This window comes from Podarcis filfolensis, assembly GCF_964270895.1.
Source record: "Podarcis filfolensis genome assembly, chromosome: 2".
In the NCBI taxonomy this organism is placed as follows: Eukaryota; Metazoa; Chordata; class Lepidosauria; order Squamata; family Lacertidae; genus Podarcis; species Podarcis filfolensis.
Window position 1 is genome coordinate 111,684,553 of NC_139605.1, and position 19,258 is coordinate 111,703,810.

Below are 19,258 nucleotides of genomic sequence, written 5' to 3' on the forward strand. Positions count from 1 at the left end.
AAACAAACGAATGGAATAGGGGGCTGTCTCCCAACCTCTAAATAGCCAAGCAATTCTATGCACCTGGTGGTCCCCTAGACACATATCTTCAGTGGGCTTCTTCATTTCCTCCAGAATCATTTGTTGCCGCTGTCGTTCTTCCTGACGCCGAGCTAGAAGACTCTTATCCACCTTTCGGGGAACTTTGGCTGGTACTGGCAGCTTTTTTTCCTTGGGCTTCACTTTTTCTTTCAGCTTTGCCCTCTCCTTCAGCTTCTCTGGCTTATTCTTTTCTGGCTTGTTCTTTTCCTTCTTTACCTGGAGAGGAGGAGAGACATGGCAAGGTTTGCATGCAATTATTCAGGACCTGCCAACCTTCCAACTTTTCAAAGGGCCATTCCTGACCCACCTTCGGCTTCTTTTTTACTTCCTTGGCCTTGACCTCTTTGGGCTTGAGTGCCTTGGCCTCTTGCCTCTGCTTATTTTGCACCTATGGAAAAAAATAAGCATGAGGAATTCTGTCAAGGAGAGAATCCACTCAAAAAGAAGAAACCTAAGGGGAAGGGGAAAGTCACTGCTCTGACTTTACAGTAGTAGCTCCCAAAACATTTACTAGGAACATTTATCAATTAAAGTTTGACTGCTTTTCAGCTTAACTAGGAGATTCTTTTCCTATATTTCATTAATTTATTTTCAATATTTATAGACTGCTTTTCACTATAAATGTGGTTTCCAAGTGCTTTACAAAGCAGTAAAGAAATGCATCACTGCACTGACAACACATCAGTCAAATAATAAAACAGGTGTTTTAAACAGTAAAAACCACAGGTAAAAACCTAAAAGAAGTCTCACACAACTTACTTAAGATATCTAATTGAATAGAAAGCTCTTTGTCAAGAACCTGTAAGTTCAACAGAGAGGGGGCTTGTCTGATCTTAGCTAGGAGGGAACTCCACAGAATTGGGCCCACAATAAACATGGCTCCTAGTGGATACCAGCTGAGCGAGGAGGGATCAATAAGAGAGACTCCCCTGCTTATCTTGTGATCAGGCAGGGATATAAGGAATCAGGTTGTCCTTCAAGTATCCTGCACTCAAGTTGTTAAGGGCCTTAGAAATTAATAAAAGAACCTTAAACTTGCCCAGAAATATACAAGCAGTCAGTGCAAACTTTTAAGGACTGCAATTATGAACTGGTAGTGTGTCCCCACCAAGAGTTCAGCCACAACATTTTGCACCAGCTGGAGCTTCCAGCCAAGCCCAAGGGACAGACCCTTAATGCCCCGCTCCACAGCTAACTAGGGTAGCATACATTCACACACTGCTTAGATTCAACACACAATCAATGGTGGGATTTGGCATTCTGAGCATCTCAGCTGTGAGTAAATGCTTCTATCCCTCATGGCTGTAGAGAAATGCCTAGAATCACACCGAATTAGCGCTCAAGCAGTGGGAAACTTATTCCTTGCTTTCCTATCCCTAAAATACAAACCCATGTAAATTTTTTTCTGCATTCCACTATGCAATTCAAATCCTTTGCCAAAAAATAAATAAATCCATCCTTTTAAAATGTGAAAGCAGTCTTATGCCAACTGACTTGGACATATTCCAGACTTGGGTGCACAATTTGGAATGTTTGTCTTGGGGTACACACACATCCTTACTGGCAACCGAAGAAGGAAGCTCTCATCACCCCCCCCCCCCACCTCACCCCTTCAGCTTGGGAAATGCTCCTTTCATCCCAAAAGCATCCCCCTCTTGCATAGGGAGAGAATACTGTGACCCCTTCCCACCAAGAATACACTGTCCTGTTCTACTGTATGTACCTTTTGCCTCATTTTCTTTTTGATCTTGCTCATCTTCAGCTTATCTTCATCACTGAGTACCTCTGCAAATACAAACGGAGAATGAGGGAATTTTAAAAAAATTGTGAGACTAGAACAGCCCGCCATTCCATACCTAATAGTATCCTTATGCTTTATAGCAGGCTTCCCAAAGTTGGTGCCCTCCAGATTTTGGGAGCAAAACTCCATCCATGATCAGGAATTAGAGGAGCTGTTGTCAAACAACATCTGAAGGGCACTAGGTGGGGTAAGGCTGCTTTACATAAGGTACCACTTCTCCAAAAGATGTAGACTTAGGGTGATGTTCCTAAGATACACAAAAGGGGAGTGTGTCTCTATCTCAATTGTTAAAGTTTTATATCCTTCTCCAAAAATGCCTCTTATTAATGACTGCAACCCTGAATGAGCATCCATAACCACAAAATCTCTCATTACTACCTGCTGTGCTATCAGTCTACATAAGATGCCAAGATAAGACATAAACCAACATGTTCTCTTTAGAGTTTTTTCAACTGTACAGATACAGTTGACAGGAATCACCAAATCATTTCTCACCCCTGAAAGTCACCACTTCTCTCTCAGGCACACCACTATAGATGGGAGGTCTGTGCTCCTTCCCATTTCCTCCTAGCCATAACCCATGTCTTTGAAAGGTAAGCAGAGAGAGCATTTTCCTCTCCCTGCCACCCCCCGCAGCCGTACTGCCACTCAGAGGACCTGTCTGTTTATCTATCTGTCTGCCTGAATGTGTGTTGGGGCGGGGAGTAGGTCTGAATGTGTATGCATGCTGAGTGTGTGTATGTTTGTGTGAACGCACATGTGTAACTTGGCCATGCGAACTTCTGATCACATCCACTGCTGGCATGCAGCCCTCAAAGGGTTAGGAAAAGGTTAGCCAATGCTGACTGGAAGCTACTCATGATGCACCAGGATTGACCACAATCTCTTTAAAGATTGCTTGCATGCAACCCACATAGAATTCTAGTCATATTTCTACTCCTGAATCTCTCAGCTAGTCTTTAAAAAATATATATAAAGAACAAGTTTTTATCCCTCATTGCTGTGGAGACACAAAAGAAAGCTAGGAAGACAATGTCTGCAAGTACTTCCAATCCTCCAGGGCAGAGCTTTTATGCCATGTTTAGCTACCTGCCCCTCCCCTCAGTCTCCGGTCATGTTCTCTTACCTATATACTTTTACTGCCCCTTGCTTATCCGTTTCTCTCTTCCTGCTGCCACACCGCTCCTTGACAAGAAATTCCAAATTTTGCAAAAACTCAAACATTAGTTTCCAGAAAAGGCATGCAAATGGAGATTGATGTAAAATAAGCAGATTTGCATGCATCTTGTTGATATATGCTTTAGTTTTGAGAGCAAAAATTGAATTTTCTTGGCACACAGAATGAACAGCCCTGCCTCCAGAGACTGACAAACAACTCCTGCCACAAACTAAAGCTCTTTCTTGTGAAAGCTACCGGCATGCAGAAGGGGCTTGTCCAGCTGGTACCTTGGGCTTCCAGTCTTTTCAGAACCCTGGCATCCATCTTGCTCAGCAGGTCAGGCACTTTCACTTTGGGAGGACGGCCACGGCCACGTTTCACCTTGGGCATTTCCTTGGCCTTGGCTTTCTCAGTATTGCGGGGTCGGCCACGTTTGCCTGTGATGGCCTGGATCCGGGAAGGAATTTCCTCAGGCGTCAGCTGCACCCACTGCAGGCCCTGTGAAAGAAAGCGATACAGAAATAGATCCCTCCCAATCTCTACCAACTTCAACTGGTGCAGAGGTTTTCAGATTTTCCTCCTGCAAGGAAAAGTGATGCTTCCCAGTCGTGCTTCCTGTACACCCCAGTAAGTTCAGTCATTCCTGAACACAGATTCTGAACTGATGTCAAGAAAGGGACTGTGAGGTAGGGAAGAGGTTGGCAAACTCTTTCTTCACAGTTTACCAAACCATAGTGCCAAGGCCCTATGATGGCACCAGTACCTGGTTTTGCAATGATGTCACAGGAATTGGAGAATGGAGCTATGCTGTCCTTGTGTCACAGTTATGAAACTGATAATAGGCACAGAAACATCTTTTGCCTTATAAAGCTTCATTTGTATTCCCTCCCCTGAAGCACATGATCACCTACAGACAGCTGTAAACAAGATTGGTGCCAGTGATCCCTAGCAAACTCCTGGACTAATACCATTACTAACCTGGGGTGTATCTCGCTCTTCAAAGAAGTCTCCTACTGGCATTCGAGGACTGAAGCTGAAGTGTTCACGACAGACATTCTGCACAATGTTTCTGCTCAGATACTGGAAGGGAAGTAAACGGCCAAAATATGAGCTGATCAGATCCTGTGTAGCATCTAGTCTCTTACTAGGGGAGGGGCTCTCTATGAGGTGGACACCATGCCCTTTGGCGGTAATGAGACTTGGTGAATCCATCTCGAGAAGAAAAAGGCACCCAAGAAATTCATGCTGGATGTTGCCTACTGAAAGGGCTAATGCATTAACAAGTAAGGCCACTTGCAGTCTGGTAGAAAGAATCTGAAGAGGGTGAAGCTGATTTCTGGACTGATGCTCTAAAGCAGAAATCACATTCAGCACAGTTAATAGTTCCCAAGCTCCAAGTGAAGGAAATGGGAGTGACTACCCTGAGTCATGTCTGAGAGGAAGTAACAAGGCTTGAAGCAGGGGGCCGGGGAAGAGATTGAAGAGTCATAGACTATCTGAGATGCAGGACCACTGAACAATAACAAAGAGAGATAGTCAAGTAGTGCTGATCCCCATACTACTTTGCTTTCCAAATAGTTCTCTATACCAGTGGTTTTCAACTAGTATGCCGTGGCACCCTGGTGTGCCTTGAATGATGGTCAGGGATGCCGCGGGCAACACTGGCCTCTGTCCCTCTTTCCTTCCCTCCCTCCTCTGATGCTTTCTCACATCTCTGCCTCCCAAAGGCTTGTGCGGCTGTTTGCTGCATCAGCCCTGGCTACAAGTTCAGAAGGCGAATGGTGCCTCTGGGTCTGGCCAGGGGGTGCTGGTTGCCTGGAGCTGAGGCGGCCTTGGAGTAAGCAAGCAAGTTGGCAGGGGAGCCCAGCCAGCCAGCCAGCCCTTGCTGTTGGGAATGGGCAGACAAGTCCCAGGCCCCTGTGGGGCAATGTGAGGAGGCACCTCTCTTTGGGGTGGGGTGGGGTGGGGTGGGGCAGCTCAGAGACCAGGGGCAGGGGCTGCCTGGAGGACTCCCAAGGAGAGGGCTGAGGAGAGGAGGCTGAGGGAACACTCCACAAGGGAATGTGTACAAAAAAGGCTGCCAGTTCTGCAGGCAAGGAGTGACATAACTGGGCTCCTGAGCCTCACGGGAGTGCCACAAAAAGAATATAGTTGGTCAAGGGAGCCATGGACTCAAAAAGGTTGGAAACCTCTGCTCCATACCGTATAAACGACAAAAGTCTATCAACTGTCACTACAAATATCATCTCAATGTCAAACTGCTGCTCCGCAGGGCTGACTGCCTCCAACAGATCCGAGGCAAGGAAGAATCCCATAGCAACTCAGTATCCTGTCTTCCTCTACCACTGTGGCACGGTAAAAACCAGAGTCCTGGTTGTTACATCAAATGATTATTTTGTTTTATTTATGACTCACTTCCCATGAAACGTACCAGAGAGATTAACTATAAAAACAATTATAGGATTTCAAAGGCAAGTGAATCCACTCCTGTAGAAGGTCTCTTTGCCCTTGAATGAAGAAACAGGAACTGTGTCTAGGGAAAAGTGGCTCCCAGAAGAGCTCAAATCACCACCAATTCCCCTCTGAGAACTACACTTTACCTTTATCACCTCCGGAAACTGCTTCATCCTCTTGCCACAGGGCCCATAGTACCAGGTTTCTCCCTGCCAACGGCTGCTTCCCTTCTTGATATACACCTCCCTTCGCCACCTAAACATAAAGATGGCCTGTTAAAGACTAGGTACATGCACTGTCCAAATCAAGACATCATGCCTTGATCAGCACCTTTTACAAGAGAGAAACCCACCCCGCCAAGCAGATGATGCTACCTACCCATGCTTTAAGGGGTACCGCACCTCTTCTGCTGTGGCTATCCGCCTTCTTGGAACATCACCTGAGCAGAAAGAACTACTGTTAACAACACTAACAAGCACCGGCTAATGTTTTAAAATGCAGTTCAGGCAGCTGAGAGGTCTTCAGGAAATGGGTCTACGTACTTTTTGCTGACACACTGAACGTTGAGGCCTCTTTACTGTCCCCCTCTATCATGGACGTGGAGTCTTCTGGGCAACTGCTCTTGGTTACCTCTTCCAAGGGGGTATCTAGAGCTTCTGGTTCAAGTGGTGCTTGTGAATCCAGAAATTCTGTGCCCTCTTGTCCTACTTCACTCACAGCTGTTAACTCCAGGCTGCTGTCTGCAGCAAAGAAGGCAAAAACAGGTAAATGGGGATGCAGAGAGGAAAATAATTATAATCTAGAAAAGCGAACACAGATGAAGAAGAGTAGGGGTTAACAGTACTTAGTTATACATCTACCTACACACTTAAAGAGTACTCACATAAATTACTCACTTTGCGCTAAGTCAGGGTGTGGAACCCCTGGCCTGTGGGTCAATCTTGGCCCATTAGGGAGTCCAATTTGACTTGTGAGGCTGTTTCCCCTTAACTACACCAACCCATCCATCAACTGATGATACTGGTGACATCAGCCGATGGGCAGGAGGTCAGGGATTAATCCTGCCTTGGCTATGTGTTCTTTTCCCAGCATAGTTTTCCCCACTGTGCATTGTTTAAGACATTTCCAAACAGATTTCAATGAAGGGAGGGGAGAAAACTGAAGGCCTCACAGTATATAAAAGAGACAAGTCATCTATGCATTCCAAATTTAACCAATTCCTTATCTTCTGTACTGAAGTTACTCAAGGGTTAGCACACATTTTCCATTCTATACTGTGGTTGCTATGAGATGCAAAGTCTACATGCACCTCAAAAAGTAGATATACAGCCTCTTCAATGATGGCTAATATAATTCAGTACAGTTTAATAACAATCTACTGGGCATTATCACAGCACCCCCCTCCAGGATATTATGAAGTTAAGATTATGATTATCCTCAGACAATGGAAGAAATTTAATCCCCATCTATACCAAAACAAAAACATAATGGCTGTACGTATAAACCTTCATTTATACGTCTTCAAGTGAACATATGCTACAATGTTGCCAATAATTACAAGATAATTTATTACTAGAACACAGCCCACCAGGACTCTAGATTTCTTTCGTTACAACCCAGAAGAGTCAAACCATAAAATTTATAGTTCAATATTCCTCTAAACAAAGGGGCAGCTATATCTCTTAGAACCTGTAGTCCTTTCTCACCTTGCAGAACAGACTCTTCAAGAACAGGTGCCAAACTGGCATTTCCAAAAAGTGAGGTGTCAGGCTGGCTGTCATCCGCCAATAGACTGAATGAGTCGGAAGGGTTGAGAGAGGGGCTGCCAGGACAATCCAGGGCAGAGATGTCAGGAGGATCCTCCAGAGGAGATTTGCCACTCACCAGCTCGGATGTATCCATTTCATAAAGATCACCTGTCCCTGGGTCTGCAATGCATGAATTGGGAGACACATCTGTAGCTTACTATCCAACTCAGCAGCCTCACCCCCACAATAATCTCAACTAGGATCACAGGATCGCTTACATGCTCTAGAGCACTTTTAATTTGCAAAATGAGACTGGTCTTTAATACTACCCTTCTAAAGAGAGGGAGAAAACAGACTGCAACTTGGACAAGGCCAACCATGATTTACTAAGGATTTGAAATCCAGTCCAAGTTCAACTTTCTAATCACTGGGTCACACTGGCTATGCAATTCTTTTTAGAAAACCACCTTTTAAAAAAAAGTAAAGTTAAGACAAGATAGAAAATCATGAGTGTCTGCTTGTTAATAATAGCATTTTTATAGCATACTTTATATCCTGCTCTGTAATCTCTACTACAGATGGAGCAGTATTATGTCCATATCACAGGGAGAAAACTGAAGCAGAGGGAATACAAGCACACCTAAGGCCAACAACACCTTCATGGCAGAAGGGGATTTTAACCAGGGACTTCCCAGTTCACTTGATTTTTCTCACACGGAGAAGGGAATTGCCTGCGGTTTCATGAAAGTGAAAACCAACACAGTAATTAGATTTCCCCAGTTCCTGGGAGAATTCTCAGAAATGTGGAAAAACAAGATTATAAATTGGATCATCTATATATGAAAAGGCATTAGAAAAACTGATGAGAAACAACTTCCTCATCAACTTTCATAAAATCTGATGTTTTTGTTTAGGAAAACCATGATGTTTTCATACCTCTTCCAATGTTGCAAAGCTATTACTCAGGAAGGTGGATAAAGGAATAATATATAATTTTGAATTCAATTATCCTCAACTGAGGTAGTAAATTGGGAAACATGCTCAAGATGAAGGAATATATATGCCTTCATCAGTATCAGCCACTTTCCTCATCTTAAGGGAGTTAAAATAATTAATTTGAGTGTTAATTGACTTAACAGTGGATAAAAAAGTTTAAAAACAAATACTGGAAAAGATGTGGTCAGGATGGTGGCTTATAAACACGAGGCAATGCATGATAATTGAAGCATATGGGTATTAAAGCATGTTGGGGGATGGTGTTAGAGCATGGTCAATTAACCTATATATTGATTAATTATTGGGATATTGTAAGGAATATATTTCCAGTAAATATATCTGATCCAAAATCTATTAGGAGCAACAAGAATTGTAATTTCATGGTAAAACAATAAATAATGAAGTTGTAACGACTGATAAACACCTATTATCTATGGATAAATAATGATAAGGGTAGAGCTATTTAGGCCAATGAAGACAGAAGCTATTTTGAAGTTATTGGAATATGCATTGTAGACCTCAATTTATACATATAGCAGCGTGCATGCTCTTCTTGCTTTTGTGAAACTTGCAATATTTATTTTTGGGGGGTTATTCTGGATAAAGTTTAATAAAATTGATAGACAGCTACAAACATTCAGTTTGAATCTCTGGCTTAAAGTACTGCTGGAAAATAAGGATCCTGCAAGGAGATGTTTATCTATGCTTAAGGCAACTTGCTTCCAAACACTAGTACAGTGGTACCTCAGGTTACATACACTTCAGGTTACATAAGCTTCAGGTTACAGACTCCACTAACCCAGAAATATTACCTCAGGTTAAGAACTTTGCTTCAGGATGAGAACAGAAATTGTGCTCCGGCGGTGCGGCAGCAGCGGGAGGCCCCATTAGCTAAAGTGGTGCTTCAGGTTAAGAACAGTTTCAGGTTAAGAACAGACCTCCGGAACGAATTAAGTATGTAACCAGAGGTACCACTGTATTGGAATCAAAGGTCAGGTATGAAGTTTAAGTAGTGGGCCAAAATTGGAGTCACTAACTCTTCCTGTGCCAAATTTACGAGCCAGCTGTTCTCTTCAGGGTAGCCTATTTGCCATCTGTCTATTGTTTTATACAGCACAAACTGACCCCAAATCGCTATTTTGGGACCCTCAAAGTGTCCATTTGGCATTATGTAGAAATATAGCTCAAGAGGAAATTCAAAAGTGAGCATGTGCCTTTAGTACCATTAATGCTAGACCGGGGTCCCTACACTGATGAGTCTCCTATTTAATCCTATCAATGTTTTTGCTTTAGCAGCTAGCCACAATCATCAGTAAGATGGAGAAAGGGCAAACAGGCTTAGAACTTTTCCCCATAGCTGCCTAGGCTTAGAGGGCAAGTATCAAAAGGCACAAGGACAATGTTACTGCAGAGCCTGCACATCTGTAACAGCAGCAGCACATGCTCACACATGGGAGCTAGCTGCAGACAGCGCACAGAACACTTTGTGATCAGCAGAGAAGTTGCTACTGACTGCATTTATACAGGCCTCAGGACAAACTATCCAGAGAAGCCCCTTATCCAGCAAACTCCATATAGCTGTCACCATAACTGATGACTACATGGAAATGATGCAAAAGCAAAACCCCACCCCTTTACCTCTGTCCAGTGATTCAAATGGTTCCAAGGGGTCCTCCAGTGGAGGAGGAATCCGAGAAGCATCTTCCAGACAACCACCTCCAGCATCAGGTTCCAAGACAGAAGCTTCCTGGCTGAGAGGCTCACCAACAGGAGAAGGACCACTGTAGCCACATATTTTCAACTCTGCAAGAGATTTTTCTTTTTAAAAGCTAATATTATACTTTCCACATCATTAAAAGTCAGCCATCAATTAGAACCAGAGAAGTTACGGAAATGAACAGAACATCACAAAACAACTAATCAGCATAGATGGCAAAGTAAAGTCAGGAACTTTTGCCTTTTGTGGAACAAATTGTCTGATGATGTCGCTAAAGCAAATCAATAACGTATCACTCCAGCGTACCTTGAAAGCTGCATTGAATAATGCCTTTTTGCTTAACAAAAGCACCCACTCTAAGAATAGCCTCTGACATGACACTCAAAGCTTTTTGAGTTAAGGTCCACATAGACAGCTTATCTGTAGTCATGGTCTTTTGACACTGAAGCAAAGTAAGTTATTCTGCTGCTCAAACACACCTCAACCTCTTCAAAGCTGATATGTGACTTGTATTTGCCAGAGTTCACACCCTCATTTTGCTTCCACAGGATTTTCCAAAAATCGATGAAAAACACCAGTGTGGACTTGTCGCTCTCGTCCCCCTTAACTGCAGGTGCTTCTGGTGACTTAAAGAGCAATTCATGATCAGCACAGGGCCTATATGACTGAAACTCCCAGGTATAAACTTAGGTGGTGGTAGTGGCAAAGAAAGATTGCTTCTCTGCCACCTCTGCATTTTCAAGTAGCTGTCCAGCAGATATTTTTTCAGGTGGCAAACTGGCCTTTGAAATCTGGCCAGAGCAGGAAGGCAGCAAGACAGCTAGAGGCCTCCTAAAGCCAAGTCTGATAGGAACTTTAAGTAGAAGGTTGTCTGGAATCACACTGACGTAGACTCCATGGATAGGAATAGTCCGGGAGAAGCATCACCTCATATTAGCCTGCCCATGGACCAAGATCAGCAGGGGAGGCTCTACGTGTGATTTCCCTGCTAGGCCAAGTTCAGGGGCAGTGATGCAACAGTGTCTTCTCTTTGGTGGGACTGCATGTCTGGAATGTCCTCCCTTACGAGTTGCGTCATGCACCATTATTTGCTTTTTGCCAGCAGGTGAAGACAGACCTGTCCGCCTAGACTTTGGGAGGGTTGGGGAGGATTAATATTGCGAGTCACCAATTTGAAATTTATTTGCTAGCTTTAATGAAACAGGGATGTTGAATATTCTAATTATTAGTTTTAAATATTCTAGGTGCATTTGATTTTCAGGTAGTTATCTAGTATTTTAATGATGTATATATTTCCACTCTCAGGCAACCAGTGAAGGACAGGTTATAAATATTGTAAATATATTTTTTAAAATCCAAGTGAAGCAGGCGTAATGATTCATTCTCTCCATCACTGCTCCCTTAGCTAGAACATGCAATAGGGGAACAACCATAAAATTCTGAACTGTGAAGAATTTTAACAGCACTTGGCACAATGAGCAGGATCAGCAAATCTCCATCCTAAGATGCTCTTAGATAATTACATTGTAATAAGACTCTCAGTCCAGCAAAGGCCCTGCCTTTTACCATAGCCTAATGATTAATCCAGGCATGAGTGTGTTCTGGGGCAGACAGGCAGGGGTATCATATTGCAAAGGTAAGCTTCCTGAATAAAAAGTTTGGGTACCATTGGCAGTCATACCTGGCTGTGTGTTCTCCAGCTCCATGCTGCCAATCAATCTGGTGCCATTTTCTGAGACTGCCGAGGAGGTTTCCTTCACTGGCTCATTGCCTGGTTCATCCTGCTGTGGTGAGAAGTCCTGGCTGCCAGAGCCAAGCATAGGGGAAGGCTGAGATGATGTGTAGAAGCTGGATGGGCCATTTTGCAGGATTTCAAAATTCTGATCATCAGGGAAAGAGTCATAGAGCTCTGTTGAATCAAAGTTAAGTCCCATGGTCCCTGGAGTGCCGTTTGCCCAGAACTCTTGCCCACTGCCACTTCCCCTCAGATTGGTGGTGTGCCCAGGTGAGCCTTGCCGATTGCCTCCAGCAATACCGTTCAGTGGATACTGGGAGAACAGTGGGCTGTCCTTGAGGTTGTTGCCATTGCCAGATGGGTACTGAGAATAGTTCCAGAGATAGTCATAGGGGTGTTGGAGGTGTGAGTTGGTTGAGGAGCGGGTCCCTGAAGTACTAGCATGAGATACAGTAGATAAGCCATTAACATTCATATCTCCATTCAAACCTGTAAACAAAAGGAAGGAAAAAAGCTATTAAAAACTCACAACAAATGCAAGGAACACTGACTGAGGAGAAAGTTCTATCCACCTTTGGGCCTGTCTCTTTTTACAAAATAGGGGTGGGGGGTGGGGAGATAAAACAAGACACAATGAAGTTGAGTAAACTGGATAAGAAATGTGTATTAGCATGTACTTTGAATAAGAATTTTACAGTCTCTGTCCTCTTAACAGGCCTATGAGGTAGGCCACTATTCTGATTTTACAGAGGGGGCTCTGAGATTAATTCATCACACGGACTGGGTTTAAGATCAGCCCAAGCCAACACTCTAGCATAACTCAAGATGGTTGAAGGGACTGAATGAAATAACTTCATGAACTTTGCCCTGAGCTCCTTGGACGGTGGGCAAGGCAAAAAGACACACACACACCTCAGTGCATCTACTTCTCTCATATGCAGTATTTGAACCCATTCCCTTTTTTGCCAAATCCCCCCCCCCAATTATTTCCTCCCCTTGCCTACTGATTTCTATTTTTTTGCCACATTCTCAAGTCATGTTTCTAAGTTTTTCTTGGTAACTACAAATGATAAAAGATGCATTAGCCTTTAACAAATGTTGACATGCCCCCCTTTCTCCCCTCACCTCCCAACGTATGTAGTCTTTTCCACCTAGTATGTCTTCAGTATGGGAAGAGCTGTAATCAGGATGTATTTTCTTTCTTGTCTTCTGGAAAAAGATGATGCTAATTTTGATCTGTTTCCATCCTTAATCAATGAGGACTGCAATGGCTGGGCTGACCTTTATAGCGCTACTATTTCTGGGGTGGCTGTATCTGTACTTATTCTAAAGGTTTTTGGAGGAAACTTTATCGGAATCTGAGTGGAAAAGGTAAAATAGGTGGTAGCAGCAAGGGACTGCAAACTAGACAGGGTCCTAACAGCCAAAATGGCAGAGGCCCACAGAACAACAGAAGCAGCAACAGAAGTGGAGTGTTGGTCTGTTTTGAAGACCTTTACCCTGTATGACCAGATAGACAGAATTCTAGAAAGGCTACCGGCTCCTTGAAAGCCAGTGGGGAGAACATTTCTGGATAACGAAAATGGGGTAACCCTGTTTTATTTTTTGAGTCTAGGTGGAAAAGAGGGGATATGGGGGATGATGTCTTGGTCATTGATGTAAAGATTAGAACTACTATCAATCAAAGACAAAGCAGCATTTCCGTGCTCTAGAAGGAAACTGAGAAGTGTTTCATCCTCCCATACTTGTATTCAGTAGGCATCTTAAGGAGAAAAAGGCAGCCAGGTTAGGCTCCTCTTTTGAGCTAAGTGGTGTCATAACCCAAGCAGACTCTCTCCTTCCAATGTAGCTAGAAAGATCTTCAACATCTATAAAGGGGGAGAGGAAAGGACAACACCATTTCCAACCCTCTCCTCCAAACAAGGAAGTGAACCTAAAAAGGTGTTTTTTCCTGAAAACTCTTCAATTTACAGTTACCTTCTTTATTTCTTGAAGTGCCTTCTTAAAGAGTGGTCATATTGCAACATCTGTAAATTGGGAAATGTTTTCAGGAATACACACTTTTACTTCAGCAGCTTTTGAGATTTGCCTTGGGTTGTTGCTGTTTTTAAAATATGTTCTCCAATTCCCAGCTCCTCTGTGCACTCTTTGTTAGTTTACAAGCAATAGCCTCACTTTAATATTCTGCCAAATTAATTAATTAAAATTAATAAACCTCTGGGAAGCAACACCACTACTGAAGAAATTATGCAAGGTCATATAAAAACTGCACACTGGGAAATGCCTTACATGGATTATCCTAAATCTTCACAAGCCCTTCCAAGCTTGCTTTAACTGAATTATAACATATTTGAAACAGCAACAACTCTTGAGCCCAGATACATGCAACTCAGCATGCTAGCAGAAACCAGCGCAAGGGCTTCCACAAGCACAACAGGGCTTCCCCCCCGCTTCCTCCCATATGCTCAAGAGCAGGGGTCAGCAACCTTTTTCAGCAGGGAGCCGGTCCACTGTCCCTCAGACCTTGTGGGGGGCCGGACTATATTTTCGGAGGGGGGGAGGAAATGAACAAATTCCTATGCCCCACAAATAACTCAGAGATGCATTTTAAATAAAAGGACACATTCTACTCATGTAAAAATATGCTGATTCCCAGAAAGCAATTGGGCCAGATCTGGCCCCCGGGCCTTAGCTTGCCTACCCATGCTCAAGAGGGTCAGGAGAATCCCCAGAACAGAACACGGTGGGGGGAGGGGAGAGTATTCCACCTGGCAAGAAGAAATGCTTGAACTGACAGAATGTTCAGAAGAGTGCGAAGTTGAATTCCTCCCCTAAGTTCCATTCCCAGCAGGCAAACAGCACTCATCTGAATTTTTATTCCATGACTAGCCTTAATTCTTTCTCCCACCTTTAACAGGAAGAAAGAAAATATCGAATTTTCACATCATATCCAGTTGTGCTTTTGCAGTGGCCTGTGAGAATACATACAACTTTGCCTGTTGCTGTGGTATTCAAGTTCCTTACACTCCTCCTGAGGCACAACCATCATCCACACAGTTCTCCTTACCATTCTGCAAAGAGATACTCAGAAAAGAAGTGGAACCTTAATCTATAAAGGCAAGGGCTAGCAGTGTTTGCTATAAGACCATGTATGATCAATGCTGATGCCTGTCACTAAGGTCAAAAGACCCAGATCCATTGCCCCACACTTACTTTTCCCTTGCTGAGAGAAGTTCATGGGAGATCCATTTGTGTAGACATTGTCCCCTGAGGAAGGCGCAGGTTTCTGTCCTGAGGCAGCAGGTGAAGAGGGAAGGCCAGTGAAATTAAAATGGTTGTTCGCCTCCATTTCTAAGGAGAAAAGAAAATGCAAAAGATGCAACAGAAAGTTAAAGTCATTACATAGATGCTGCTTTTCACAGACAGCAGTGAAAAAATCCCCGAATATAACATGTTAGCCAGTGACTAAACAAAAGATACCAAGACATTTAGCGTTTTATCACATCTTATCCCAATAATCCTTAGAACAAGATATAGTGGTAGTTTGGTTTACAACCATAATCCATTCCAGAGGTCCATTTGTAAACCAAAACAGGTTGTAACCCAAGGCCCGCTTTCGCCAAGGGGGCCTCCAAATTTTTTTGTTCGTAATCCAAAAAAAGTTTGCAAACTGGGACATGCACTTCCGGGCTTGATGTGTTTGTAATCCAAAACGTATGCAAACCAGACTGTTTGCAAACCAAGGTACCACTGTATTGTAAGATAAAACAATACTATTATCCCCATATTGGAAATGGGGGGCAGGCTGAGAGAGAATGGCTTACCTATGGCCAGCCAGGTGGTGCACTAGTGATTTCCTGGCTAACACCTCGGTCTTGCAGCTACTATGCTACACTAGCTCTCAAAATTAGCAAGCAGGGCAGATGCTATACCAATAGGACAGTTAGTTTAATGTCCATATATTTAAAGCCATTGTGTCCCTTTTGATAAAACCCAGGCTTTCATCAGAAACTGTGCAACTAAGTTCAACATTGACTGATTGATCTCTGCCTCTTAGGAGAAAGGGAAATTTCCCCAAACACACAATGTAAGTCCTCACATTGAAATCCTTATAAGAAAAATATACCGTATTTTTCTGTCTATAAGACACCCCCATGTATAAGACGCCCCCTATTTTGGGGGACTCAAATTTAAGAAAATGGGGGGGGGGGTGGCCCAGAGTATAAGACGCCCCCTAATTTTTGACATTATTTTTTAGTAAAAAAAACCTAGTCTTATACATGGAAAAATACGGTATGTCATGAGGTGACCAGCAGCACCAATTTCAACTTATCTTGAATGGGGAAAGTTTAGCCAGGGGTTCTGAAATCCACTCAGGCACTCCATTCTAACACCAGAATCTATTTAAACACATCTCTTTTGCAAGCTTCAGGGTTACTCTCACTTAACTATCAAATAGCAATATGTCCACAGGATGGTTCTTAATATGTAGTTATAAAGTCCACTTGCCACATAAATAGGCCCCTAAAATGCTTTCCTTGGAGAGGAAACTTAAGGACCAAACAGTTCTGGGAAAGTGATTAAAAGACTCCATTACTACTGAGAAAGAGGGATTCAATGTATTAATGCAGGGCCGTTCCTGTTTTAAAAACATTTTACTGAGCAGGCTGACTGCAAAGTCTCTGCTCCTTCCGTGGCTTTCTAGGCCTCATGCACTGCAAAGTAGTATGTGAAAATTCCTCATCAGATGATGCAAGCTTTACCAAAGCATCACCGCCCCCGCCTAGCTAGTCATTTTCTCATTCCACAGGGATGCAGATGAACTTTCGCCTCTCTGCAGCTCTGGGAAAAAGCCACCATTTCCTGTTACTGAAATTAATGCACTAAATAGATGCACTGTTCAAAGAAGCTGGATGAAAATAAAGCAGAGGGCATAATCTCTTGGCATGGGGCCTAGTCCATTCCCTGCATGTCCAGTGGGACATCTGTGGCTCCCAAACATGGCATTCCTACCAGCTTCAAGCTGGACCTTTCCCTCCCCACCCCTTTGAAATAGAAGACTAAAGAGAAAATGCTCATGGCAGGTCTGGACAGCTGCCAAGGAAGGCAACACATGGATGAATGAATGAGGATGGAGTTTAAGCTACAGATTCAGACCAGTCTGACAATATACATCTTCTGCATAAGTACGTACGTACATCACAATAGGTCACCAAGATAACTTCCTTACTAAAATAATTACAGCAGCCACAGTTTATATTACATCTTGAATCCAGAAGCTTTGCCATGAAGCCTCGCTATTAAATAATACTTCTTCCACTCAAAGCTCAGAACAAACTTCAACAAACCTTTAATATGGTGTGGCATCCTGTATATATGAGTATGAACAGTAGAAAGAGATGACACTTGCACTTGGGCAACTCCTATGGAATAACCTAATATTAGGATACCCCTCAAAAATAATGATGGCACAGGTCCATTTACTTAACAGGAGAGATGACACCAACCCTCTCAAACAGTTCACAGTCTGAGAACAAACACATTAAAAGGAAAGCCATGGGTATCTTTCCTCCCCCTCCTGTATTTGCTATTTGTTTCAAAAGTTTTACTGAACCTAGTACCTACTTCATAAATTTTGGCACTAAGAATAGTTGCCCATCCTGTGCGCCTCCTCAAGACAGAACCAATACAGTGGTACCTCGGTTTACGAACTTAATCCGTTCCGGAAGTCCGTTCTTAAACCAAAACTGTTCTTAAACAGAGGTGTGCTTTTCCTAATGAGGCCTCCCGTCGCCGGTGCCCTTCCACCGTTCGGATTCCATTCTTAGACCGAGGTAAAGTTTGCAAGCCGGGACACTACTTCCAGTTTGTGGAGTTCGTAAACCGAATATTTTGTAAACAGGACTGTTCTTAAACCGAGGTACCACTGTACCAGGAATGGCTACCTGTCATGGTCAATGAACTGTCAACCCCCTCTCACTGCTTAAATGAAGGCTGCTGTGCCATAAGCATGCCGTGAACATTAAGAATGACAGATAAAAGCTTTTTAGGTGTGGGACAAAAGGGAAAATAATGGAAAGGCTTTCAAGAAGAAAGCTACAGAGAAGAGGACAAAAACCACCTAGCACATTCCACAGAGAAATTTCCCCCTGCTACTGTAGTAGTGGTTGAAAGAGAGCTAAGCAGTAGGGTGTGGGCTCCTCCTCTCTAGGCATGTGCATTCCTTCTGAGGGGTGGGCTCCATAAGCCAAAAAAGTTGCAGCCTTAACTCTAGAAGCGTCTCAATACTGCTTAAAACATACACCGTACCCCCCATCTGTATACTTGGACAGAAAACATGAAGAACAACACCTTTCCAAATGCCCTTGCACAGGGACAGAGCTTAGAAATGCTTCACTACCTGGAAGGAAAGTGCCAGTCACCAAAATGTAAAGTCAAAAAGTCATTTAGAGAGATAAAACCAGAATGCAGAGCTGCTTCTTTTTCAGAATCTTTATTTCTGCCAAGCTGACATACTTAGATAATTGACCAGGTCAAAATCAATCACCCTGCCCTTTTCTCCCCAGGAAGTAATCATTGTCAGAATCAAATTTATGTACCCAAACCAGGTGTAAAAATAAATAAACTAAATGTTAATGAAATACGCATTTCATCCATAGCTTCTGCTTCACTGCTTCAATCTCCCTCACATCACGAAGCTTCTCTCTCCCACACACACCTCTATTACTGCAATGTCATGCCAAGCTCCACCACCTAAACTGCAAGGCTTCTGTAGCTGCAGAGATGGGGGTGGGGAAAGGCTTCTACTAATAGCAGCAGGGAAAATGCCTTTCCCTCAACTCAATATGCACTGTCAGGAATCATCTCTGCAACGCACTAAGGCCACCTATTCCACTTGCTGCTCCCCTTTCAAAAAGCAATGGATCCTACCCTGACAGTGCACAGCAGCTGAGTTGAACCATAAAATTACTGTGAATATCCCTTTAAGGGCCAGGGTAGTAGCAGAAAAGGCAGCTGCTGCTCCAGCACAGGGACAAACAGAGCTGGAGCTGAGGTGAAGTGCTGGGAAGGCCTTGTAATTAAAGGGGAAGGCAGAATGGTTTGTTAGGAAAGAAGCCAAGCAAAATGGATGAATTAATTGCAGCCAACAAGAACGACTGAAACAGTTTAAAGGGAAGGGGTGTGGTTTGACAGGAGCTGCACATGCCAGAATAACACGGAACAGCTGATATAGACAGAGGTCCTATTTGTAAATATCTCAGGCCTATGTCTCTCATGTGATCCCAGCAGAAGTAGATGTTTCAAATGTATGAAAAGGATGGGAGCAGGTAATCCTATAGCCTGAGAAAGTGGCAAAGGATGAAACCATAGTCGTTCATTTCTCCCCGTGGGCAGGGAAAGTAGTTAATAGTATGTACAGATGGGTTACAGCCTTATCGAGTCAGGGCCTCTTCTGTTTTTAACTATTCTTAGTGAATGGGTGTGGAGTTTGATGCATGCTCATGCTCTCCAGCCACAGAAATGAAACACTCCTGTCCTAATCATAAAATAAGACCTCCTGTCCTAA

The 19,258-nt window shown here is 43.4% G+C and overlaps 1 protein-coding gene across 10 annotated transcripts in view; it reads right to left on the reverse strand.

The window, feature by feature from the left end:
• Positions 1-19,258, reverse strand: part of BAZ2A (bromodomain adjacent to zinc finger domain 2A) — a 66,337-nt gene that overhangs the window by 21,332 nt on the left and 25,747 nt on the right. For 6 of the 10 annotated variants that reach the window (XM_083599163.1, XM_083599160.1, XM_083599156.1 and 3 more), the window contains exons 2-13: positions 14,905-15,042; positions 11,638-12,180; positions 9,878-10,042; positions 7,202-7,423; positions 6,038-6,235; positions 5,874-5,934; positions 5,642-5,750; positions 4,020-4,121; positions 3,329-3,539; positions 1,805-1,866; positions 389-469; positions 64-297 (exon numbers count right to left, since the gene is read on the reverse strand). In XM_083599163.1, the coding sequence (XP_083455289.1) occupies positions 64-297; positions 389-469; positions 1,805-1,866; positions 3,329-3,539; positions 4,020-4,121; positions 5,642-5,750; positions 5,874-5,934; positions 6,038-6,235; positions 7,202-7,423; positions 9,878-10,042; positions 11,638-12,180; positions 14,905-15,040 (2,124 nt within the window). In that variant the 5' untranslated portion in view covers positions 15,041-15,042. Of the gene's footprint in view, positions 1-63; positions 298-388; positions 470-1,804; positions 1,867-3,328; positions 3,540-4,019; positions 4,122-5,641; positions 5,751-5,873; positions 5,935-6,037; positions 6,236-7,201; positions 7,424-9,877; positions 10,043-11,637; positions 12,181-12,816; positions 12,901-14,904; positions 15,043-15,515; positions 17,691-19,258 lie in introns of those variants that run through there. The other 4 variants (XM_083599165.1, XM_083599157.1, XM_083599164.1 and 1 more) reach the window with 2 other exon arrangements.